This window comes from Phyllobates terribilis, unplaced genomic scaffold, assembly GCF_046119375.1.
Source record: "Phyllobates terribilis strain yellow unplaced genomic scaffold, ASM4611937v1 Scaffold_1__5_contigs__length_1240528914, whole genome shotgun sequence".
NCBI lineage: Eukaryota > Metazoa > Chordata > Amphibia > Anura > Dendrobatidae > Phyllobates > Phyllobates terribilis.
In genome coordinates, this window is record NW_027362761.1 from 373,130,604 (window position 1) to 373,156,819 (window position 26,216).

Below are 26,216 nucleotides of genomic sequence, written 5' to 3' on the forward strand. Positions count from 1 at the left end.
TCTGCGGGTTTTGCTTTGCTTTGCTTGCTCACCGCATCTGCGGGTTTTGCTCTGTTTTGCTTGTTCACCGCATCTGTGGGTTTTGCTCTGCTTTGCTTGTTCACCGCATCTGCGATTTTGCTGAGCTTTGCATGTTCACCGCATCTGCGGGTTTTGCTCTGCTTTGCTTGTTTACCGCATCTGCGGTTTTGCTTTGCTTGTTCACCGCATCCGTGGGTTTTGCTCTGCTTTGCTAGTTCACCGCATCTGCGGGTTTTGCTCTGCTTTGCTTGTTTACCGCATCTGCGGTTTTGCTCTGCTTTGCTTGTTCACCACATCTGGGGGTTTTGCTCTGCTTTGCTTGTTCACCGCATCTGCGGGTTTTGCTCTGCTCTGCTTTGCTTGTTCACCGCATTTGTTGTTTTGCTCTGCTTTGCTTGTTCACCGCATCTGCGGGTTTTGCTCTGCTTTGCTTGTTCACCACATCTGGGGGTTTTGCTCTGCTTTGCTTGTTGACCGCATCTGCGGGTTTTGCTCCGCTCTGCTTGTCTATCGCACCTGCGGCTCTGTTCCTATATCCCAGTCTGTACTGGTCCCTATCCTGCCTACGTTTCTACTTGCCAGTACCCGCCTGTCTGCATGTCAGCCATGCCTCCCTGTGCCCACCTGTCTGCATGCCAGCCTTGCCTGCCAGTGCCCACCTGTCTGCATTCCAGCTGTGCCTGTCAATATCCACCTATCTGCATACCAGCCGTGCCTGCCAGTACCCACCAGTTTAACCTGCCTGTTCCTGCATTCCCCGGTGTGGGTCAACAGCTGTGACCGGGGTCTGACCTGGAGTAGCACCTGGTCCCTCTGCTCGGTTCCTCCCTGGTTCACGGAGTCGACTGAGCCGCCGTGTGACCTTGGTCGGATCGGGTTGATACTTGGTTACGCCCCTCCAGTCACTCCTCGGTTAATGGTACAGTGGGATCACTAATCACTCTCACGCCAGTCTGCCCGGGCGTGTGCGTAACAATAATGGCCCCTGCATTAGTCCCCAAGCTGTATAATGGCCCCTGCATTAGTCCCCAAGCTGTATAATGGCCCCTGCATTAGTCCCCAAGCTGGATGGGTGACACTGTATCAGAATGATGATATTATACCAGGATGATGGACATTATATCAGAACTGGGGACATTATACCAGAATTGGGGGCATTACACCAGCATGGGTGATATTATATCAAAATGGGGACATTTTAGCAGAATAGGGACATTATACCAAAGAGTTGCCCATGATGGGGGGAAAATGTTATAGTATGGGGGAGATTACAAGAAGGAGCGATGATGGGGGACATTACTACATGGAGAGAGAACATGTATGTCTTTATAGGATCCATAACGCTACAAAGGCCCATACATCTGACCAACATGCAGATGGGGGCCCATGAGACTCTAGTTACTCCACTGTGTGGGACCATATCATCACTTCCAGGACTCCTTCTTCTTTATGCTGATGATAATTCTTACGTTTGGGGTTGTTGTTCCGCTGAAGAATAAATATGGAACCAATCGGACACCTCCCCGATGATATTGCATGATAGATAAGTATCTGCCTGTATATCTCAGCATTGAGGAAACCAATAATTCTGACCCAATTCCCAACTCCATTTGCTGACGTGCAGCCCCAAACTTACAGGACCCTCCACCGTGCTTATGCATCACTATTGCCACAGACACTCATTATTATACTGCTCTCCAGCCCTTCGGTGAACAAACTCCCTTCTGTAACAACCACATTTTTCATATTTTGACTCAACTGTCCAGAGCATCTCCTGCCAGTTTTCCACACCCCGGTTCCTATGTTTTAATGCATAGTTGAGTGACTAGTTAACCCCTTCAGTGAACACTGTAAAAAAATAATTAAAAAACGTGGGGTTTTCATCATACCACCCAACAAAAAGTGGAATAAAACGTGATCAAGAAGTTGAATGGAAATAAAAATTGTATAGCTGAAAACGTCATCTTGTCCCGCAAAAAATAAGCCGCCATACAGCTCCACCAACGGAGAAATAAAAAAGCTATAGCTCTCAGAATATAGCAATGCAAGAACAATTTTTTTTTTTATTTTAAATTAGTTTTTGTTGTGTAAAAGCAGCAAACATAAAAAATATATAAATGTGGTATTGCTATAATCTTACTGACCTGAAGAATAAAGTTGTCTTATTAATTTTACCATATGGTGAATAACATAAAAAAGTTAATTGCTGATTTTTGTTCATGCTGCTTCTCAAAAATCGGAATAAAAAATGTTATATGTTCGAAAATGGTGCCAATAAAACCGTCAACTCGTTCCGCAAAAAAACAAGCTCTTACATGACCATGTCGGCAGAAATATAGAAAAATTATAGCTCTCAAAATAAGGCAAAAACTTTATTTTGCAAAAAACAGCGAAATTTACAGTGTGACAGCAGCTAAACATAAAAATGATATAAATCTAGTATCGCTGTAATCACACCGACCCAAATATAACAGTTGTATATTCTCTTATACTGAACGAGGAATGACGTTAAAAATAAATAAAACCAATTCTTTACGTGCTGTTGATTTGTTCATTCTGCCTCCCAAAGATTGCAGTAAGGCTCGGCTCACACTTATCCTGCGCTGTACACTGAATTCTTACATCGGGATTTCCGCCCCTTTTCGAGTCTTGCCGTGTGGCTAAATACGTGATTGATGTAACTCCCGATGGACGATTCCCTAATGAGGCCGATAGAGACAAGACACTTTGGACTCTGTTTGGCCTATGGTCTGGCAGAGCTAGTTTTTTAAGCGTGCATAAAAGTTTGGTTAACCACAGTTATCTGTATTTCTGAAAAGGACACCACTGAGCAGGGGTTTCTGTGTAAAAACTCTGATTCAGACGGAGCTTCTGGCGGAAGATTCCTTATAATGAGTTAATGGAGTAATTTTGGATGTTGTCTGGCCTATGATCCAGCAGTGTCCGTCTTTTTAAGTGTGCCTAAAAGCGCGGTTGGACACAGTTTTGTGCACCTCTGAAAAGAAGGATACCGCTGAACAGAGGCCAGATGAATTCCAGAGTAACTCTACTGCCTCATAATAGTGAATGGTTTCATCTGAATCATCTCATTCGGTGATTTAGGTGCAAAATCCAATGTAAGTGCTCAGCGTAGAGCCAGGATAAATGTGATCTAAAATGTGATGTAAAATGTTCCCAATAAAAGCTTCAACTCAATCCACACAAAAAATCCCCCACTCTGGTCCATCATCTGTCAATGTATATATAGGGGGCTTCCACATTACTGGTAGCACAAATGCTCTGGAGAATCGCTATGGCTTCCCCCAAAACAAATCCAGGGAATTCTGCACTCCCAAAATGCCCCTTTCCCTTCTGAGCCCCAGTGTGCCTAAACCACATTTAGCGTCCACATGATTGGCATTTCAGTAACGATGAGAGCCCGCTTAATTAACGGGGTGTATGTCTCCAGGAGCACAAGCTGGACATAATGTACTGGGCACTGCAATGTACATGCACTACACTGGCAGATTTTCAATTTTCACTTGGAAACATCCACTGCTGCTTGTTTTTGGCAAATACCCATTGAGTCAAAATCGTCACTACACCTGTAGATAAATTCCCAGAGGGGTGTAATTTCCAAAATGGGGTCACTTGCGGGGAGAATTCTGCTTTTCTGGCATTTAGCGGCTCTGTATGTGGAGTCTGCAAACTATTCTACATAAACTTGTCCACCGAGAGTCAAATAGCTCCTTCCCTCCTGAGTCTCGCCGTGTGACTAAGCAGTACTGTACAGCCAGATATGTATCTGTATTCCGTCAGTATTTTTCTCAGGAGTGGGAGCCAAAACCAGGAGTGGGTGATAAATGCAGAATTGGTGACTTGTTTCTATTATACCTTTTCTCTGATTGCTCCTCACCTGGTTTTGGCTTCCACTCCTGAGAAAAAATACTGAATGAATACTGACCTAATACTGATAGTGGGGCCGTGGCCTTAGATGAATTCACTGAGCAGTGTAGTTTGTAAAATTAGGATATTGATTAAAGGAAGTGATGCTGGTAGGTGTATCTAATAGGCCTGCTGCAAACTAAGACAACTACCACAGGTTGTCAAGATGATTGTACTTGAGAAATAAAGATTGTTTGCGCTGGGCTAATAGATAACAATAAAGGATCAGGTACCTGTTTGCCCAGCGCAAACCATCTTTATTTCTCTAGTTTGTAAAATTAGGCCACTTATGGGGGGTTGTGCTGTTCTGGCACCTCAGGGCTCTGCCAGTGTGACATGGCAACCTCAAACCATTCCAGCAAAATGTGCACAACGATATGGCACTTCTTCCATTCTGAGCTTTCCTCTGTGCCTCAATAGTTTTTCGACCACATAATAGGGTATTAGCGCACTCAGTAGAAATTGCATAACCAATTGTAGGGTCCATTTTCTCCTATTATCCCTTTTGAAAATTTAAAACTTTGGGCCAAAGCAACATTTTAGTGGAAAAAAATCGTAATTTTCCAATGTTATACAATTCTGTCAATCGCTTGAGAGTTAAAATTGCTCACTAGGTCAATTCCTCAAGAAGTGTAGTTTCAGAATTCACTTGTGGGGGTTTCTGCTGTTTTGGCATCACAGGGGCTCCTCAAAAGTTTCAAGGTGCTCACCACACCTCTGGATAAATTCCTTGAAGGGTCTAGTTTACATGCCTACATATTTGAGCACCCAAACAGTAGTTTTCCAGCACATATGGGATATCTGTGTACGCAAGACAAATTGCATAACCATTTTCTCCTGTTACCCTTTTGAAAATGCTAAATTTGGGGCTAAAGCAATATTTTGGTGGGAACAAGTAAAATGTTCATTTTTTCTTTCCACATTGCTTTAATTCCAGTGAAGCCCCTAAAGGTTAATAAACTTCTTGAATATGTCCTTATTGTTTTTTTGGACCACAATATCACAGGTCAATATTATTATTATTATTTATTATTATAGCGCCATTAATTCCATGGTGCTTTACATGTGAAAAAGGGGGTATACATGGCAAACAGCAAGTACAATATTTTGAACAAAAACAAGTCAGCGACTGGTACAGGAGGAGAGAGGACCCTGCCCGCGAGGGGCTCACAATCTACAAGGGATGGGTGAGGATACAGTAGGTGAGGGCAGAGCTGGTCGTGCAGTGGTATGGTGGAGCGATGGTTACTGCCGGTTGTAGGCTTGTATTCAGGGCTGTGGAGTCAGTAAGCCAAACCTCCGACTGACTCTTCAATTTCCATGACACCGACTCCCTCATACACGGCTCATGTTTAAGTGATAAATTTACTGTAGCCCAGATTTATCTCAGCTAAAAGTCTAGACCCTTAGATCAGGAATAGGACAGACATTTATAGGACATTTCATAACTTTCCCAAATTCTTATATAAAATATTCCCCACAAATTGCATTGAACTACTGTACCCAATTTACTATATATTTTAGGAGCTGGAGTCGGACATTTTATACCGACTCCAACTCCACCAAAATGGGCATCGACTACACAGCCCTGCTTGTACTACAAACTCTTTTGAGTTTTTTTTATCCCTATATGTCGATCACTTTGCACGGTTTCTATTTGGTGTAGTTTTATACATATTCAATAAACATTTACTTTTTAAGGAAATTACATGTTTCAGATTACCTCCCTAGACAAAGCTGTCAGGATTTGCTAATTAAAGGTGCTTAAGAATTTATTTTTTGTCACATTTCTTACATAGAATTAAATAAATAAATGTGTACAGTACAGACCAAAAGTTTGGACACACCTTCTCATTTAAAGATTTTTCTGTATTTTCTTGACTATGAAAATTGTACATTCACACTGAAGGCATCAAAACTATGAATTAACACATGTGGAATTATATACTTAACAAAAAAGTGTCAAACAACTGAAAATATGTCTTATATTCTAGGTTCTTCAAAGTGGCCACCTTTTGCTTTGATGACTGCTTTGCACACTCTTGGCATTCTCTTGATGAGCTTCAAGAGGTAGTCACCGGAAATGGTCTTCCAACAATCTTGAAGGAGTTCCCAGAGATGCTTAGCACTTGTTGGCCCTTTTGCCTTCACTCTGCGGTCCAGCTCACCCCAAACCATCTCGATTGGGTTCAGGTCTGGTGACTGTGGAGGCCAGGTCATCTGGCGTAGCACCCCATCACTCTCCTTCTTGGTCAAATAGCCCTTACACAGCCTGGAGGTGTGTTTGGGGTCATTTTCCTGTTGAAAAATAAATGATGGTCCAGCTAAACACCAACCGGATGGAATAGCATGCTGCTGCAAGATGCTGTGGTAGCCATGCTGGTTCAGTATGCCTTCAATTTTGAATAAATCCCCAACAGTGTCACCAGCAAAGCACCCCCACACCATCACACCTCCTCCTCCATGCTTCACGGTGGGAACTAGGCATGTAGAGTCCATCCGTTCACCTTTTCTGCGTCGCACAAAGACACGGTGGTTGGAACCAAAGATCTCAAATTTGGACTCATCAGACCAAAGCACAGATTTCCACTGGTCTAACGTCCATTTCTTGTGTTCTTTAGCCCAAACAAGTCTCTTCTGCTTGTTGCCTGTCCTTAGCAGTGGTTTACTAGCAGCTATTTTACCATGAAGGCCTGCTGCACAAAGTCTCCTCTTAACAGTTGTTGTAGAGATGTGTCTGCTGCTAGAACTGTGTGTGGCATTAACCTGGTCTCTAATCTGAGCTGCTGTTAACCTGCGATTTCTGAGGCTGGTGACTCGGATAAACTTATTCTCAGAAGCAGAGGTGACTCTTGGTCTTCCTTTTCTGGGGCGGTCCTCATGTGAGCCAGTTTCTTTGTAGCGCTTGATGGTTTTTGCAACTGCACTTAGGGACACTTTCAAAGTTTTCCCAATTTTTCGGGCTTACTGACCTTCATTTCTTAAAGTAATGATGGCCACTCGTTTTTCTTTCCTTAGCTGCTTTTTTCTTGCCATAATACAAATTCTAACAGTCTATTCACTAAGACTATCAGCTGTGTATCCACCTGACTTCTGCACAGCACAACTGATGGTCCCAACCCCATTTATAAGGCAAGAAATCCCACTTATTAAACCTGACAGGGCACACCTGTGAAGTGAAAACCATTTCCGGTGACTACCTCTTGAAGCTCATCAAGAGAATGCCAAAAGTGTGCAAATCAGTCATCAAAGCAAAAGGTGGCTACTTTGAAGAACCTAGAATATAAGACATATTTTCAGTTGTTTCACACTTTTTTGTTAAGTATATAATTCCACATGTGTTAATTCATAGTTTTGATGCCTTCAGTGTGAATGTACAATTTTCATAGTCATGAAAATACAGCAAAATCTTTAAATGAGAAGGTGTGTCCAAACTTTTGGTCTGAACTCTGTGTGTGTGTGTGTGTGTGTGTGTGTGTGTGTGTGTGTGTGTGTGTGTGTGTGTGTGTGTGTGTTATTCATTCTGGAGAACCTATCACATCTTCACCTGGATCTGCTCTAGCTAATTCGGCTTTGGACACCTGGTGCTAAAGAAGGTGTGGTAGCTAGTAATGGATTCGCTGTCCAGCAAGGAATTAGTCTAGATGGAACCTGTGGTTAATGGGTGTGCTGCTGTCCTGCAGGCTAGCAGGTGTAATCATCTCCCTGCTGTTGTCTATGGGATGGTACCACACTCCATATGTATTCACATCTTTCCACTTTAGATGCCAGATGTTGTGCCTGGACGTTCCCTGCACTTTGGGGTTTGCCAGTGTGTGGATTCCTGTGATTGACTTGTACCTTGACCTTGATTTTTTTCTGTTATTCCCCCTGTTGCGACCATGGGTTCTTTGACTGCACTTTGAATTATTGCCTGGCATCTGACTTCGGCTTTTGATTTTTGTTTCTGTATTGTCCTGTCACTCCTGTTTCCTGACTAGCTAGACTCACCTATGGTTTGCTTGTCCGGCCTCTGTGGAACTAATCTGGTAGACCCCGTTGTAAGAGCTGATCTGTGTACTGGGGTGAAAGGGCGAAGACCAGAGAACTCTGGCATCTGCCAGATGGAGTGGCTAGAGCCAAGTCTGTCTGAGGTAGCCTTTTTTTAGCCTACAGCCTCTGACAGATGTAGATATAGAGCCACTTAAGGATGCATGCCTATCAGAGCAATAAACCTGGCTTCCCTGGTCCCTCATAAGAACCAAGTGAACCTAGCCTAAGAAGCATTCAGGAAAAAGTCACAAAGCGCTAATTTGACTGTACAGGTAAAACATGTTCTTACAGTATTTGATACACATTGGCAGTCTTTTAGTATCTTCATTGAATTGATTAAGGGTTTAGGTAGGGATGCCTTTCTGATGGCAACTGTTATAAGTCACCAGAGTCTGAAGGCCAAATCTGACATCTATTATCTACAGATTGTGCGCTGCTAAATAATTTAATCTCTTTATGTCTCATGGATTAGAAAGAAGGTTGAACACTCTTTGGAACAAGATCAGTTCTAAAACTTGAATTATTCATGATTGCTATTTGATCAAAATAAGCCAAGTATTTTTTCCTTGCCTCATCCTTTTCATTCTCTATAGGTAAGCAAAGCTTGGAGGGTTCTTGCTGAAGACGAGATGTTGTGGTACCGTGTGTGCCAACGGGAAGGACACCTGACTGACAGACAGGTTACAGCCTGCTCGTCTTGGAAGGGAGCTCTGAAAGAAAGACGCACTCGGGAGAGCATGCTGAGGACGAACTGGAAGGTACCTCGCCCCTCTCTGTGTGCACCATTCTGTAACAACATTACACGCTCAAAACAAATCTCGTGCTGAGCTGAATTGCTAACCCTGCTTATATCACCGGAGTAAATAACTACTTTGTTGTTAGCTATGTTTTCATTCACTTCATAGAGATTGTTTTAACACTTAAAGGAAATATTTCCAAATTCATGGAAAGTGAGTATGGGTGTAAATGAATGCTTCGAAATTGGTAAGAAAGGCATAATTGCCATTAAATATGTAGCTTTTTCAGACCCCTGTGTGAATTTGCAATCTTTTGCTGTCAGATATAATGAAAGGATCTATGCAGGCTTGAATGTAATAGATCAATCTATGGTGAACCTGCTATATACTCAATAAGGTTATCGGTGGGATCGGCAGACAGTCTAATGTGTATGGCTCTTACCCCACAGATGATGTTGGGAGAAAGAAGTACCATGGACATCTGGCAGTGGCTCTCATTGAGAACATGGGAACATTCATCAGAGCTGAACATTCCTGTGTATGGGAGGCTTAGGAGTGATAGATGTCGGCTAAATGATTGTTTATGGGGAGTTTATATGTCATCAATATATCAGTTGCTTCATTGAGAATACTTACTGTGATGATGGGCTCGGAATGGCCCATAGAGGAACCGGTGAATTTCCTGGTGGGACCCCCACCATCCTATATGAGCAGGGCTTGGCATAATACACTTGACTCACTATGTACAGTGTAGGGCGGCTGTGTTCACACCATGCAGTAACTGAGGCAGTGACCCAAACAAGTCCAACATAAACAGCTTTTATTCAGCAACTCACGGGTAAGTCCATAACAATGGTTGCCGTGGGCAACGGCCGCACCGGGCCGCTCAGAGGCTGACAGGTGCAGAGGCTTCCCAGGCGTGGGTTCAGCCACCCTCAATCCTGCTGAGCTAACCTGCTGTGCTCCTAGCAGGTTCCAACAGAGAACACCACTAATCCTTAGTGCAGGGATTTTAAAGGACCTGTGGCAAGAGCCGCTGGAAAACCCGGGTTGGAGGGAGGAGGCCGCCCCACTGCCTCCTGTGACCTCCTCCAAGAAATGAAGGCCTTGCCAGGTTTTACTTAATCTGCCTTAGCCAGGTAGTCTAACCAGGTCATTGCTCACCTTCTTTCCTGCATTGCAGCCGCAGGTGTGTCTGTGACTGCAATGCACTCCAATGGATTTAATAGGTCTCTGTACACATTCTGGGGGATGTATAACGTCCCTCGTATACGATCCCGGTCACTGCCTCACAACAGGCAATGGCAGCATCTTATCATTCATTTAACAAATCCAGTTTATTGTTACAGTGGTGAAAATAAGTATTTGATACACTGCCGATTTTGCAAGTTTTCCCTCCTACAAAGAATGGAGAGGTCTGTAATTTTTATTGTTGGTACACTTCACCTGTGAGAGACAGAATATTTAAAAAAAATCCAGAAAATCACATTGTATGATTTTTAAATAATTAAATTGCATTTTATTGCATAAAATAAGTATTTGATCACCTACGAACCAGCAAGAATTATGGCTCTCACAGACCTGTTAGTTTTTCTTTAAGAAGCCCTCCTACTCTGCACTCATTACCTGTATTAATTGCACCTATTTGAACTCGTTACCTACAGTACAGACCAAAAGTTTGGACACACCTTCTCATTTAAAGATTTTTCTGTATTTTCATGACTGAAAATTGTACATTCACACTGAAGGCATCAAAACTATGAATTAACACATGTGAAATTATATACTTAACAAAAAAGTGTGAAACAACTGAAAATATGTCTTATATTCTAGGTTCTTCAAAGTAGCCACCTTTTGCTTTGATGACTGATTTGCACACTTTTGGCATTCTCTTGATGAGCTTCAAGAGGTAGTCACCGGAAATGGTTTTCACTTCACAGGTGTGCCCTGTCAGGTTTAATAAGTGGGATTTCTTGCCTTATAAATGGGGTTGGGACCATCAGTTGTGTTGTGCAGAAGTCTGGTGGAAACACAGCTGATATTCCTACTGAATAGACTGTTAGAATTTGTATTATGGCAAGAAAAAAGCAGCTAAGTAAAGAAAAACGAGTGGCCATCATTACTTTAAGAAATGAAGGTCAGTCAGTGCGAAAAATTGGGAAAACTTTGAAAGTGTCCCCAAGTGCAGTTGCAAAAACCATCAAGCGCTACAAAGAAACTGGCTCACATGGGGACCGCCCCAGGAAAGGAAGACCAAGAGTCACCTCTGCTTCTGAGGATAAGTTTATCCGAGTCACCAGCCTCAGAAATCGCAGGTTAACAGCAGCTCAGATTAGAGACCAGGTCATTGCCGCACAGCGTTCTAGCAGCAGACACATGTCTTCAACAACTGTTAAGAGGAGACTTTGTGCAGAAGGCCTTCATGGTAAAATAGCTGCTAGGAAACCACTGCTAAGGACAGGCAACAAGCAGAAGAGACTTGTTTGGGCTAAAGAACACAAGAAATGGACATTAGACCAGTGGAAATCTGTGCTTTGGTCTGATGAGTCCAAATTTGAGATCTTTGGTTCCAACCACTGTGTCTTTGTTCGATGCAGAAAAGGTGAACAGATGGACTCTACATGCCTGGTTCCCACCGTGAAACATGGAGGAGGAGGTGTGATGGTGTGGGGGTGCTTTGCTGGTGACACTGTTGGAGATTTATTCAAAATTGAAGGCATACTGAACCAGCATGGCTACCACAGCATCTTGCAGGGGCATGCTATTCCATCCGGTTTGCGTTTAGTTGGACCATCATTTATTTTTCACCAGGACAATGACCCCAAACACACCTCCAGGCTGTGTAAGGGCTATTTGACCAAGAAGGAGAGTGATGGGGTGCTACGCCAGATTACCTGGCCTCCACAGTCACCAGACCTGAATCCAATCGAGATGGTTTGGGGTGAGCTGGACCGCAGAGTGAAGTCAAAAGGGCCAACAAGTGCTAAGCATCTCTGGGAACTCCTTCAAGATTGTTGGAAGACCATTTCCAGTGACTACCTCTTGTAGCTCATCAAGAGAATGCTAAGAGTGTGTAAAGCAGTCATCAAAGCAAAAGGTGGCTACTTTGAAGAACCTAGAATATAAGATATATGTTCAGTTGTTTCACACTTTTTTGTTAAGTATATAATTCCACATGTGTTAATTCATAGTTTTGATGCCTTCAGTGTGAATGTACAATTTTCATAGTCATGAAAATACAGAAAAATCTTTAAATGAGAATGTGTGTCCAAACTTTTGGTCAGTACTGTATATAAAAGACACCTGTCCACACACTGAATCAATCACACTCCACCCTCTCCACCATGGCCAAGACTAAAGGGCTGGCTAAGGACACCAGAGTCAAAATTGTAGACCTGCACAAGGATGAGATGGACTACAAAACAATAGGCAAGCAGCTTGTTGAGAAGGCAACAACTGTTGGCTCAATCATTAGAAAATGGAAGAAACACAACATGACTGTCAATTTTCCTCGGTCTAGAGCTCTATGCAAGATCTCACCTCGTGGAATGAGGATAATTCTGAGAAAGGTCAGGAATCAGCCCAGAACTACATGGGAGGACCTGGTCAATGACCTGAAGGGAGGTGGGACCACAGTATCCAACATTACCATTAGTAACACACTGCGCCATCATGGATTAAAATCCTGCCAGGCACACAAGATTCCCCCTGCTCACGGCAGCACATGTCTAGGCCCGTTTGAAGTTCTCCAGTGACCATCTTGATGATACAGAATAGGCATGGGAGAAGGTCATGTGGTCAGATGAGACCAAAATAGAACCTTTTGGTATCAACTTCACTCGCTATGTTTGGAGGAAGAAGGATGATAAGTACATACTCAAGAACACCGTCCCAACCGTGAATCGTGGTGGGGAAAATTATTTTCATTATGTTAACATTACACTTTAGGGGTACTTTTCTGCAAAGGGGACAGGGTGACTGCATTGTTTTGAAGGGAGGATGGATGGGGTCATGTATCGTGAGATTTTGGCCAACAACCTCCTTCCCTCAGTAAGAGCATTGAAGATGGGTCGTGGCTGGGTCCTCCAGCATGACAATGACCCGAAACACACAGCCAGGGCAACTAAGGAGTGACTCCATAAGAAACATTTCAAGGTCCTGGAGTGGCCTAGACAGTCTTCAGACTTGAACCTAGTAGAAAATCTTTGGAGGGAGCAGAAACTCAATGTTGCCCAACGACAGCCCCTAAACCTGAAATCTGGAGAAGATCTGTATGGAGGAGTGGGCCAAAATCCCTGCTGCAGTGTGTGCAAACTTGGTCAAGAACTACAGGAAACGTCTGACCTCTGTAAATGCAAACAAAGGTTTCTGTATCAAATATTAAGTTATGTTTTTATATTGTATCAAATACTTATTTCATGCAATAAAATGCTAATTAATTATGTAAAAATCATACAATGTGATTTTCTGTTTTTTATTTTTAGATCCTGTCTCACAGGTGAAGTGTACCTATGATAAAAATTACAGACCTCTCCATTCTTTGTAGGTGGGAAAACTTGCAAAATTGACAGTGTATCAAATACTTATACTTATTTTCCCCACTGTATATCATTTTGTGAAGGAGGGTAATGAAATATTTGCATGTAGCTGAAATGTGGCCCTCCAGAGTCAATGTTACTGCTGGGCCCTTGGCACCTCAGTCTGACACTGTGAGGATTTTAATAGCGTTGAGAGATTTTTTTTTCAACTTTCTAAAACTTTTTATGCAATGTCAGATACTGAATTGCTAACTCCCTTGACCTAAGCACACTAGAAATGACTGATTATTTGCTGACTTTGGAAATTTTACAATTTTGCTTGTACACATTTGTATGCAGAGAACAGACACTTTTGACATTTTACCTTAAACCTTCTGAAACCAATTACACACAAAAACCATACCCTGCACTAGAATTTAAGGTCCTCTCTAAGAGACAAAAGTCTGCATGTGTATGGGAAAGCAAGATCCTGCTGCAATTAAAACCGCCGGTCAGTCTTTTATGTTTTATATGTATAGGTCTTCTGACTGAGCACTCCGCCTCTAGGCCACAGGCAGTTTTAATTGCAGCAGGATCTTGCTTTCCCATACACATGCAGACTTTTGTCTCTTAGAGAGGAGTCCACATTGGCAGGGTCCTGGTATAACGAGAAACGCCTTATCTTGACTACCAGGTACACATGAATTGGCCAATTTATGCGCTAAGATTTCTCAGTTATTTCTATTTTCTAGAGCAGTAATGCTATTCAGATTTCATATATAGGTGCATCCCACTTAATTAGAATATCATCAAAAAGTTAATTTATTTCAGTTCTTTAATACAAAAAGTGAAACTCATATATTATATAGAGTCATTACAAACATAGTGATCTACAGTGGTGGCCAAAAGTATTGGCACCCCTGCAATTCTGTCAGATAATACTCAATTTCTTCCTGAAAATGATTGCAATCACAAATTCTTTGGTATTATTATCTTCATTTAATTTGCTTGCAAGGAAAAAACACAAAAGAGAATGAAGTAAAAATCAAATCATTGATCATTTCACACAAAACTCCAAAAATGGGCCAGACAAAAGTATTGGCACCCTCAGCCTAATTCTTGGTTGCACAAACTTTAGCCAAAATAACTGCGAACAACCGCTTCCGGTAACCATCAATGAGTTTCTTACAATGCTCTGCTGGAATTGTAGACCATTCTTCTTTGGCAAACTGCTCCAGGTCCCTTGTATTTGAAGGGTGCCTTCTCCAAACTGCCATTTTGAGATCTCTCCACAGGTGTTCTATGGGATTCAGGTCTGGACTCATTGCTGGCCACCTTAGAAGTCTCCAGTGCTTTCTCTCAAACCATTTTATAGTGCTTTTGGAAGTGTGTTTTGGGTCATTGTCCTGCTGGAAGACCCATGACCTCTGAGGGAGACCCAGCTTTCTCACACTGGGCCCTACATTATGCTGCAAAATTTGTTGGTAGTCTTCAGACTTCATAATGCCATGCACACGGTCAAGCAGTCCAGTGCCAGAGGCAGCAAAGCAACCCCAAAACATCGGGGAACCTCCGCCATGTTTGACTGTAGGGACCGTGTTCTTTTCTTTGAATGCCTCTTTTTTTTTTTTCCTGTACACTCTATGTTGATGCTTTTTCCCAAAAAGCTCTACTTTTGTCTCATCTGACCAGAGAACATTCTTCCAAAACGTTTTAGGCTTTCTCAGGTAAGTGTTGGCGAACTCCAGCCTGGCTTTTTTATGTCTCGGGGTAAGAAGTGGGGTCTTCCTGGGTATCCTACCATACAGTCCCTTTTCATTCAGATGCCGATGGATAGCACGTGTTGACACTGTTGTACCCTCGGACTGCAGGGCAGCTTGAACTTGTTTGGATGTTAGTCGAGGTTCTTTATCCACCATCCGCACAATCTTGCGTTGAAATCTCTCGTCAATTTTTCTTTTCCGTCCACATCTAGGGAGGTTAGCCACAGTGCCGTGGGCTTTAAACTTCTTGATGACACTGCGCACGGAAGGCACAGGAACATTCAGGTCTTTGGAGATGGACTTGTAGCCTTGAGATTGCTCATGCTTCCTCACAATGTGGTTTCTCAAGTCCTCAGACAGTTCTTTGGTCTTCTTTCTTTTCTCCATGCTCAATGTGGTACACACAAGGACACAGGACAGAGGTTGAGTCAACTTTAATCCATGTTAACTGGCTGCAAGTGTGATTTAGTTATTGCCAACACCTGTTAGGGGCCACAGGTAAGTTACAGGTGCTGTTAATTACACGAATTAGAGAAGCATCACATGATTTTTCAAACAGTGCCAATACTTTTTTCCAACCCCTTTTTTAGGTTTGGTGTGGAATTATATCCAATTTGGCTTTAGGACAATTCTTTTTGTGTTTTCAAAATTGAAGACAAATTAAATGAAGATAATAATACCAAAGAATTTGTGATTGCAATCATTTTCAGGAAGAAACTGAGTATTATCTGACAGAATTGCAGGGGTGCCAATACTTTTGGCCACTACTGTATTTCAAGTGTTTCTTTGTGGTAATGTTGATGATTATGGCTTACAGCCAATGAAAACACAAAAGTCATTATCTCAGTAAATTAGAATAATTAACAAAAAACACCTGCAAAGTCTTCCTAAGCGTTTAAAAAGGTCCCTTAGTCTGTTTCAGTAGGTTCCACAATTATGGGGAAGACTGCTGACTTGACAGATGTCCAGAAGGCAGTCATTAACACACTTCACAAGGTCCCAGAGTTCCAATTTTCATTTGTAGTGGAGAGGCACACAATCCAAGCTGCTTGAGGTCTAGTGTGAAGTTTCCACAATCAGTGATGGTTTGGGGAGCCATGTCATCTGCTGGTGTAGGTCCACTGTGTTTTATCAATACCAAAGTCAGCGCAGCCGTCTACCAGGAAATTTTAGAGCACTTCGTGCTGCCCTCTGCCGACAAGCTTTTTGGAGGTGGAAATTTCATTCTACAGCAGGACTTGGCACCTCTCCACACTGCCAAAAGTACCAATACCTGGTTTACACACAACAGTATCACTGTGCTTGATTGGCCAGCAAACTCGCCTGACCTTAATCCCATAGAGAATCTATGGGGTATTGTCAAGAGGAAGATGAGAGACACTAGACCCAACAATGCAGACGAGCTGAAGGCTGCTATCAAAGCGACTTGGGCTTCCATAACACCTCAGCAGTGCCACAGGCTGATCGCCTCCATGCCACGCCGCATTGATGCAGTAATTGATGCAAAAGGAGCCTCGACCAAGTATTGATTGCATTTACTGAACATACATTTCAGTAGGCCAATATTTCAGATTTTAAAAACATTTTTCAAGCTGTTTTTATAAAGTATTCTAATTTACTGAGATAACGACTTTTGTGTTTTCATTGGCTGTAAGCCATAATCATCAACATTAACAGAAATAAACACTTGAAATAGATCACTCTGTTTGTAATGACTCTATATAATATGAGTTTCACTTTTTGTATTGAACTGAAATAAATTAACTTTTTGATGATATTCTAATTTAGTGAGATGCACCTGTATTTCATGATCGCATACTTAGCGTTGCAGAGTGCTACTTTGTTTATAAAATGCCATACAGACCTACAGCTGCAAGTAATGTCATTAGTTAGAAATGTGGTCTGGTGTCCATCTGTGCCAGGTTCCTTATCTGTGAAACTGTTATGAGTCAGAAATGAATGGTAGAAGCATTGACCAAACAAAATTAATCCTTTCGAATATAATAAACCTGTTCAGAACAGTAATACACTGTTGTATGCCACTAACCAATAAAAAGAAAGAAGTGTGTACATGTGTGTGTATATATGTATGTGTATATGTTTTACACCCATACACAGCAGGATACCTTGTGATGTTGCTTGTAACAGAAAACCATCTAGCAAAAAAGATTCAAAATTCAAAAACCCCATGTGTGTTAGACTAACAGATAAACCAATATCTATTTTGTTGAGATCTTCCTTTCCCTCTTCTTCCAAGTTAGACCCCATAACTAAAGGTCTTTAGTGAAGGGAAACAATGAGGATTAGTGTGTTACACTACTGTCCCTGTTTTGCCAAATATATGACCCTAAAGCACAATCTGTACCTGCTCTTTACACCAGTGATGTGTCACAATCTTCTCCCCTCCTTTCCCTGTGTCTATGGGTGAAGGGATTGCAAGTGTTACCATGATTGTAGATGCAGGTCCTGGAGCCCCCTTCTGGGGAGCTACCCTTACTTAGAGTCATCCTCTATTCCTCACTTGTTGTCATTGGTCTTCAGGAGAAGCTGTGTCAACCTCTACGTCTACCCTCAGTATAGTGAGCACCAATGTCATTTTAATCAGCTAGGTCTTTGTGACATAGCAGACTTATGGCTGAAGACTTGTTGTTGGATGGCACATACCAGCAAAGACTATCCGAACCGTTGACGGTTTACTTGAGCTGCACTTTGGCTCTGTTGGAAGCACTCGTCTTTATTGTCTGCACTTACTAGATATGACATCAAAACAAACATGAACGGTCCTTATGTTAATAACTCATTACAAATCTTGAAATAGGAATACAGCAGTTGCTTGGTTAATTATGAAGTCCAGTGTTGGGTGGGGTAACTTGTTTGGCCACAGTCCTTTTAACACTTACCACCCTTCCATCAATTGAATTAAAAAAAAATTCAAGTTTGTCATTCAGTAAAAAAAACCAAAAACAATTAAATTAATATTACCCAACTAAACATGGAGTATATATTAAAACTAACTTGTACATCCATAAGTACTGACTGAATGTATTTAAAGGGAATCTGTCAGCAGGTTTTTGCTACGTCGTCTGAGGATAGTTTGAGGTAGGGGCTGAGACACAGATTTCAGTGTTGTCACTTATTATGCTTTGTGCTGTTGTTTCCATACAGTGATTGTTTTATCACCAGTGCGTTATCTCTGACCAGACTAGCTGCCTCATGCCAAGTCATCTGACCATGTCCCCTCCTATGATAAGCAGCTCACTGTCAATAGACAATGTACACAGAAAGCTGTGATGCGGGCGTGGTTTTCCTGCACCGGAAAACGGCTGTTTAACCTTTTACATGCCACAATCAATAGCCACAACAGCATTTAGAAGACTAGGAGAGGGAGTGGACTCTCTCTCCCACCTGATCGGCACCCCCACTACGCAATCTCGGGCTGCCAATAGAAGTCATGGTAGCTGGAGGTCAAATGATGACTTCCGGGTCTGCCAGCTATGGTGGCCTGTTAGACCATGCCAGGAGCATGGCCTAAAAGGTGTTCTGTCAGTGTAACACTGACAGGTGTAATGCATTGTAATGCTTGTTCATTGAAATTCATTATACCAGTGATCAGAGTAATAAAAGTTTCCCATAGAGGGACTAAAAGCATTTGTGGAAATATAAAAAAAAAATATCACAAAATAAAGAACATAAAAAATGAAAAAACATTATTCCAATTAATACATCTATTCATGTAAAAACAAATTAAAAAAAAAGTATACATGACCTGAGCTATAAAACTGACACACTATTTAACCCCTTCAGTGAACACCGTAAAATAAATAAAAAACATGACAATAAGTGGAATAAAACGCAAACAAAAAGACGAATGTAAATAAAAACTGTATCACTAAAACATAATATTGTCCCCCAAAAAAAACCATCCACCATACAGCTCCATCTGCCGAGAAATAAAAAAAATGTTATGGCTCTCAAAATATAGCGATGCAAAAACAATTGTGTAAAAGCTGCAAAACATAAATAAATATATATATAAATGTGGTATCGCTGTAATCGTACTGATCCAAAGAATAAAGCTGCCTTATCAATTTTACTACACTGAACCGCATAAAAAAACAATTCCTGAATTGCTGGTTTTTGTTCATTATGCCTCCCAAAAATTTGAATAGAAAGTGATCAAAAAATGTTATGTGCCCTTAAATGGTACCAATAAATACTTCAACTTCAACTATCCCGCAAAGAACAAGCCTTCACATGTCGGCCGATATCTAGAAAAATTATAGCCCTCAAAAAATGGCGATGCGAAAACTTTTCTTTGCAAAAAAAAAAAAATGTGTAATTGTAGCCACACATAAAAAAAAGAAAATAAATATATATATATATATATATATATATATATACACAGTTATATGAAAAAGTTTGGGCACCCCTATTAATCTTAAGCTTAATGTTTTATATAAATTGGTGTTTTTGCAGCAGCTCTTTCAGTTTGATCTATGTAATAACTGTTGGACACAGTAATGTTTCTGCCTTGAAATGAGGTTTATTGTACGAACAGAAAATGTGCAATCTGCATTCAAACAAAATGTGACAGGTGCATAAGTATGGGCACCCCACCAGAAAAGTGACATTAATATTTAGTAGATCCTCCTTTTGCCTCTAGTCGCTTCCTGTAGCTTTTAATGAGTTCCTGGATGAAGGTATTTTTGACCATTCCTCTTTACAAAACAATTCCAGTTCCTGTAAGTTTGATGGTCGCCGAGCATGGACAGCCCTCTTCACATGATCCCACAGATGTTCAATGATATTCAGGTCTGGGGACTGGGATGGCCATTCCAGAACATTGGAATTGTTCCTCTGCATGAATGCCTGAGTAGATTTGGAGCGGTGTTTTGGATCATTGTCTTGGTGAAAGATCCATCCCCTGCGTAACTTCAACTTTATCAATGATTCTTGAACATTATTGTCAAGAATCTGCTGATACTGAGTGGAATCCATGCGTCCCTCAACTTTAACAAGATTCCCGGTGCCGGCATTGGCCACACAGCCCCAAAGCATGATGGAACCTCCACCAAATTTTACTGTGGGTAGCAAGTATTTTTCTTGGAATGCTGTGTTTTTTTGCCGCCATGCATAACGCCTTTTTGTATGACCAAACAACTCAATCTTGGTTTCATCAGTCCACAGGACCTTCTTCCAAAAAGAAATTGGCTTCTCTAAATGTCCTTTTGCATACCTCAGCCGACTCTGTTTGTGGCGTGCTTGCAGAAACTGCTTCTTTCGCATCACTCTCCCATACAGCTTCTCCTTGTGCAAAGTGCGTTGTATAGTTGACCGATGCACAGTGACACCATCTGCAGCAAGTTGATGCTGCAGCTCTCTGGAGGTGGTCTGAGGATTGTCCTTGACTGATCTCACCATTCTTCTTCTCTGCCTTTCTGATGTTTTTCTTGGCCTGCCACTTCTGGCCTTAACAAGAACTGTCCCTGTGTTCTTCCATTTCCTTACTATGTTCCTCACAGTGGAAACTGACAGATTAAATCTCTGAGACAGCTTTTTGTATCCTTCCCCTGAACAACTATGTTGAATAATCTTTGTTTTCAGATCATTTGACAGTTGTTTTGCGGAGCCCATGATGCCACTCTTCAGAGGAGATTCAAATAGGAGAACAACTTGCAAGTGGCCACTTTAAGTAGCTTTTCTCATGATTGCATACACCTGGCTATGAAGTTCTAAGCTCAATGAGGTTACAAAACCAAAAAAAGGCTTTTAGTAAGTCAATAAAAAGTAGGTAGGAGTATTTCAAACAAGAAAATGATAAGGGTGCCCATACTTATGCACCTGTCAAATTTTGTTTGAATGCAGATTGCACATTTTCTGTTAGTACAATAAACCTCATTTCCAGGCAGAAACATTACTGTGTCCAACAGTTATTACATAGATCAAACTGAAAGAGCTGCTGCAAAAACACCAATTTTTATAAAACATTAAGCTTAAGATTAATAGGGGTGCCCAAACTTTTTCATATAACTGTGTATATATATATATATATATATATATATATATATCTGCTATCACTGTAATCATACTGAATAAAGCCATCTTAACACTTATACCGCACAAGGAACAGTGTAAAAAATAAATAAAACCAATTCTTGACCTGCTGTTGATTTGTTTATTCTGCCTCCCAAAGGTTGCAGTAAGACTCCGGTTCACATTTTATCCTGTGCTGTATGCCGAGTTCTTACATCGAGGTTTCTGTCCGTTTCGAGTCTCGCCATGTGGCTAAATACGTGATTGACGTAACTCCTGATGGAATATGAAGTCAAGACACTTTGGACTCTGTCTGACCTATGATCCGGCGGTGCTCGTTTTTTCAGCGTGCATAAAAATGCAGTTGACCACAGTTGTGTTTACTTCTGAAAAGGACACCACTGAACAGAGGCCAGACTGAGTCCGGAGTAACTCTGTTGCCTCATTATAGTGAATGGATCGCTCGGGGGTTTCATCTGAATCACGTCATTCGGAGATTTAGATGGAAACCTCAATGTAAGTGCTCAGTGTAGAGCGTAGGATAAGCTGATCCAAAATATTGTGTAAACTGTTCCTAATAAAAGCTTCAATTCAATCCACAAAAAAAGCAAATCTCCACTCAGGTCTACAAGGTCATCTTGGCTGGGAGCAGCTCGGTAAGTGAGTACTTCCAGCCAGCGGCAGACACCTATAACAGCTGATCGGCGGGGGTGCCGGATGTCCGACCCCGGCCGATCAGACATTGATGACCTATCCTAAGGATAGGTCAGAAATGTAAAAGTAGTGGAAAACATCTTTAACTGTTCTTTCCAGGACTTCCCTCCTGACAGACAGCACCATGGAGGTTGCCCTTCTATCCTTATAGGGACAGGAAACCCACGAGAGGTTAAAAGACCCCTCCCACCCACACCCACCAGTGTTTTTCATGTCCCTGTAAGGACAGACGCGAGAGAAGACGGATGGGGCGTTACAGTCCTTCACGGATTACCTTGCGGGCTCAGGGGGATCCATCCTCTCCTTCCCCCTGTCAAGTGGCCCGAGGCTGACACCCCCAAAGGGAGATTCCTCAGCCAGACACCCAGTTGAGCAGAGGCTCCTGGTCCTGGTGCCTCTTCCCTCCCAGCGGGGGCTCTCGCCTCTCACCACCAGCCGGAACGATGCTGCTGGAGCGCATGTATGGCACCCCAGGGGTCCGGTTGCCACAGTGGCATTGCCTCCCTCACAAGGAGTGATGCCATGCCTGTAAGGAAGGAGGGGTACCCTAATCATGTTTACCAACATACAACACTTTCCTGGCTCCAGACCAGAAAGGGGAGCTCCTCCCCTTCACACTGGAATCTGGAGGCGGGGTTAGTGAGTTGTTAGTTGAGAGGAGTTGGAGACAGGAGAGCGACGAAGAAGGACCTGGGGAAGAGAGCTGTGTACAAGCTCGTCCCAGAGGAGAGAAGCGCAAAGGAACTGGACACCGGAGTCCGTGGTTGTGGGGCACTGAAGGCCCAACAGCAGAATCCGGAGGGCAGGAGACTGCAGGTCTCCTGGCCCCACCAGACGCCCGGCAGCTCAGTAGCACCATAGGGCCCAGCACCGCCACATGGGAGCGTCACTTAAGGAAGGCCCGAGCTGCCTGCCATACGGGTGAGGAAAAAGACGTTTTACTCTGGGACGAGGGCCGCAGCATAGCTTCAAGCAGCAGGGCCAAAGAGATTAGCGCAGAGGGAAGGCCTACAACTTCACCTGGCGAGGTGGATCCCCAACTTGCTTCCAGGCCGCCCGGACCTCTACTACCAGCTAGTACCTGTGCCCCGGTCAGCTTAACAAACCGCAAGTAAAGATAAGAGGATACCGCCATTAAGCTGTGGACTGGTCATTATCTGCGCCATCACCTACATTACACCGCACCAACAACATCTACCTCCACAATTCTACATATACTGCCCTGGAGCTTAGCTCTGCCTGTGGAGAGCTGAACCAACTCTGCTGCATCACCATCAGCTCCAGAGGATCTGCACTGCAGCGGCGGCCCCATATAGCCGCGTACCACAGGTGGCGTCATGAACATTATCTCTAAAAACTTTATTCCCCTTTTACTTTTTCCTTTAATTGACCACCCTGGGTCACGGACTGGGTCACTGCCACCGTGACATCCCCCAGCATCAACTGGCCCGGCTTACGAGAACCCCACGGCTCAGGGGGCGCGTCACATGGAGGCGCACTTCCTTTGACGTCACACGCCGCATCACATGCTACCGGCGTGTGTTCCACGGTAGAGCGCAGGAGGTCCGGAGGCCGGATGCAGCAGCGCGTACCTCCAGTTTCGGGCGTGCGTTCCATAGTGGAACGCAGGAGACGCCGGGGACCAGGAGTGTGGAGATCCTCATACTATGGGGCCCCTTTTTTCCGGGATGCGGTCCAAATAGATAGAGACCCCAAAGTAGAAGAAGTTGATGACGTCATCCATGTGTGTCAGCATGGATTTCCGGAAGGGGTGTTGGACAGGTGGTGTTCAGCTGATTACTGAAGACAAGGTAGGACATATAAGGCTGCCTTGTTCTGGGGATACGCATAAGACTGCTGTAATAGCAGCATGGGCGGCATGGTGGCGCAGTGGTTAGCACTGCAGCCTTGCAGCGCTGGGGTCCTGGGTTCAAATCCCACCAAGGACAACATCTGCAAGGAGTTTGTATGTTCTCCCCGTGTTTGCGTGGGTTTCCTCCGGGTTTTCCGGTTTCCTCCCACACTCCAAAGACATACTGATAGGGAATCTAGATTGTGAGCCCCGATGGGGACAGCGACGATAATGTATGTAAAGCGCTGCGGAATATGTTAGCGCTATATAAAAATAAAGATTATTATTATTATAATAGAGCACTCCTCTAGATCAGTATGGATGATATTGGAAAGGCTGAGACTCCTGCTGAGCCTCTGGTGTCAGTAAGTGAACTCTGTTTGGAATCCCTCACCATACTTTATCTATAAGCCTAATGCTAATTAGTCTCTTCTTATATTGCATACTAGGACAAGCCAGTAGCGGCCTCCATGACATCCTCTTCAAAAGGAAAAGGCGGTTCCTCTGGGAAGTCCAAGAGATGTGCTATTTGTAATGTTAAATTACCCAGCTCCTGGACAAAACAGCTGTGTGAAGGATGAGCAATCTTCCTTCCTCATGGACACGTGTTCTATGGTTAGAGAGGAGGTCCAAGCCTCCATCTCTAGTCCGGCACAGTCAACTCAGCCAGGCCCACGAGACCACGTTGGGAAATGGAATTGTCTTCGGAGGAAGAAGCCCAGGAATAAGCTCTGACCTGGAAGAAGAGGGAGAGGTCACATCAGAACTCCCGGAAATAGGCAAAAAATAACTCTATTCCTCAGAAGACACAGGCAAACTACTTCGGGCCGTAAGAAGTACCATGCGGATTGAAGAAACCCTAAAACCCAAGTCAATCCAGGATGAGATGTTTGCGGGCCTAAGGTCACAGAAACATTGTGTTTTCCCAGTTAACAACCACATCCGGGCAATGATTTTAGAGGAGTGGGAGGACGCGGAGAAACGTCTAGTCATCCCTCGGGATTTTAGACTGCGACTATCATTTGAGCCAGAGGACACTAAAACTTGGGAGGAGATTCCGAAGATAGATGTCCCTGTGGCCAGAGTGGCTAAGAAAACTTCAATACCATTTGAAGATTTATATAGAGAGCCCATGGACAGAAAAGCTGATGGTCTCCTGAAGAGAGCTTGGGAAGCGTCAACCGCGGTCATGAAAACGAACATAGCCGCTACTTCTTCTGTTGCTAGATCCATGCACCTGTGGATTGACCGGCTGGAGGAGCAGTTGAGGGGGAAGACCTCTAAAGAAGAGCTGCTAGAATGTATTCCCTTAATGAAATTGGCGACAGTCTTCTTAGCTGATGCATCGGCAGAATCTATTAGATTTGCAGCTAGAAATAACTCTCTATCCAATGCGGCTCGGGTGACAATCAGTCTAAGAACAAACTTTGTTCTATTTCCTTCTCGGTGTTGAGAGTATTTGGTCCAGTACTGGACAGTATTCTAGGAGGTGCCTCATATAATAAGAAAGGGTTCCCAGAGGATAGGTTAAAAAGATCCTTTCCTTTTCAAAGATCCCGTCCCTTCCAGAGGCAGGAATACCGGGATAAAAGGAAAAGGAGGTCGGTGGAGCTACCCTAAAGGGGGTAGAGGTAGAGGCCCCCTCCCTCCCTTTGGTTCCGGTTCAGGTAGTAGGAGGCAATGACGCCATAAGAGTGGGGGGACTTTTCAGTTTGCGGACGCCTGGGGTTGCATCTCTCAGAATCAGTGGGTACAGAAAACGATCTCTCAGTGGTATTTTCTGGAATTTATCCTGGAACCTCCAAGAAGATTTGTAGTTAAAAATCCTCAGTCCGTTTCTTTCCATTCTCCTATGTGGTCAGACATCAGAGAACTGATAGACTCAGGAGTGGTAGTTCCAGTTCCCAAGTTGGATCTAGGTCTAAGTCATTATTCGGGTCTCTTTACTGTCAAAAAAACATCAGGAAAAAGCCGAACTATAATAAATCTAAAACCGCTAAATCAGTATATAAGATACAAAAGATTCAGGGTGGAGTCCATTCCTCTTATAGACAGGAATTCAATGATGTGTACAATAGATCTAAAACACACCTATTATCACGTTCCCATCCATCCCTATTGTCAGAAGTATTTGAGTTTCGTAATAAAACAGGGAAATCTAAACTGCCGCTTTCAATTCCAATGTCTTCCTTTCGGTGTGCCTTCGGCTCCCAGAATTTATACCAAACTGGTCGCAGAAGTAGTAGCCTACCTAAGGGAAAAGGAGATTATTATTGTTCCCTATCTGGACGATTTCCTGTTGATTTCCGAATCCGTGACTAAAAAGACAACGGTCATCACAACGTTAGAATATCTGAGTTGGATCATAAATCCGGGAAAATCGGACCTGGTGGCAGGGACCAAGAATAAATTCTTAGGCGTTATCCTGGACTCAAGTCGAAGGATGTCTTTCTTACCTGTTGAGAAATAGGGAACGGTGAAGAACAAAGTTCGGCTGTTATTACGGAATCGATTATCGATGACGGCGATGAAGGCCTTAGGGACTATCACGGCCTGCATACCATGTGTCAGGTGGGGTCAATTCCACACAAGACAGCTTCAGAGAGCCATTCCGACAGACTTC

General features: G+C 43.1%; 1 protein-coding gene across 1 annotated transcript in view; it reads left to right on the top strand.

Annotated features, from left to right (window-relative positions):
• The window catches only part of FBXW8 (F-box and WD repeat domain containing 8), a 182,165-nt gene that overhangs the window by 35,831 nt on the left and 120,118 nt on the right, over nt 1-26,216 (top strand). The window contains exon 3 of the mRNA XM_073676367.1: nt 8,571-8,735. Coding sequence (XP_073532468.1) covers nt 8,571-8,735 — 165 coding nt within the window. The remainder of the gene's footprint in view (nt 1-8,570; nt 8,736-26,216) is intronic.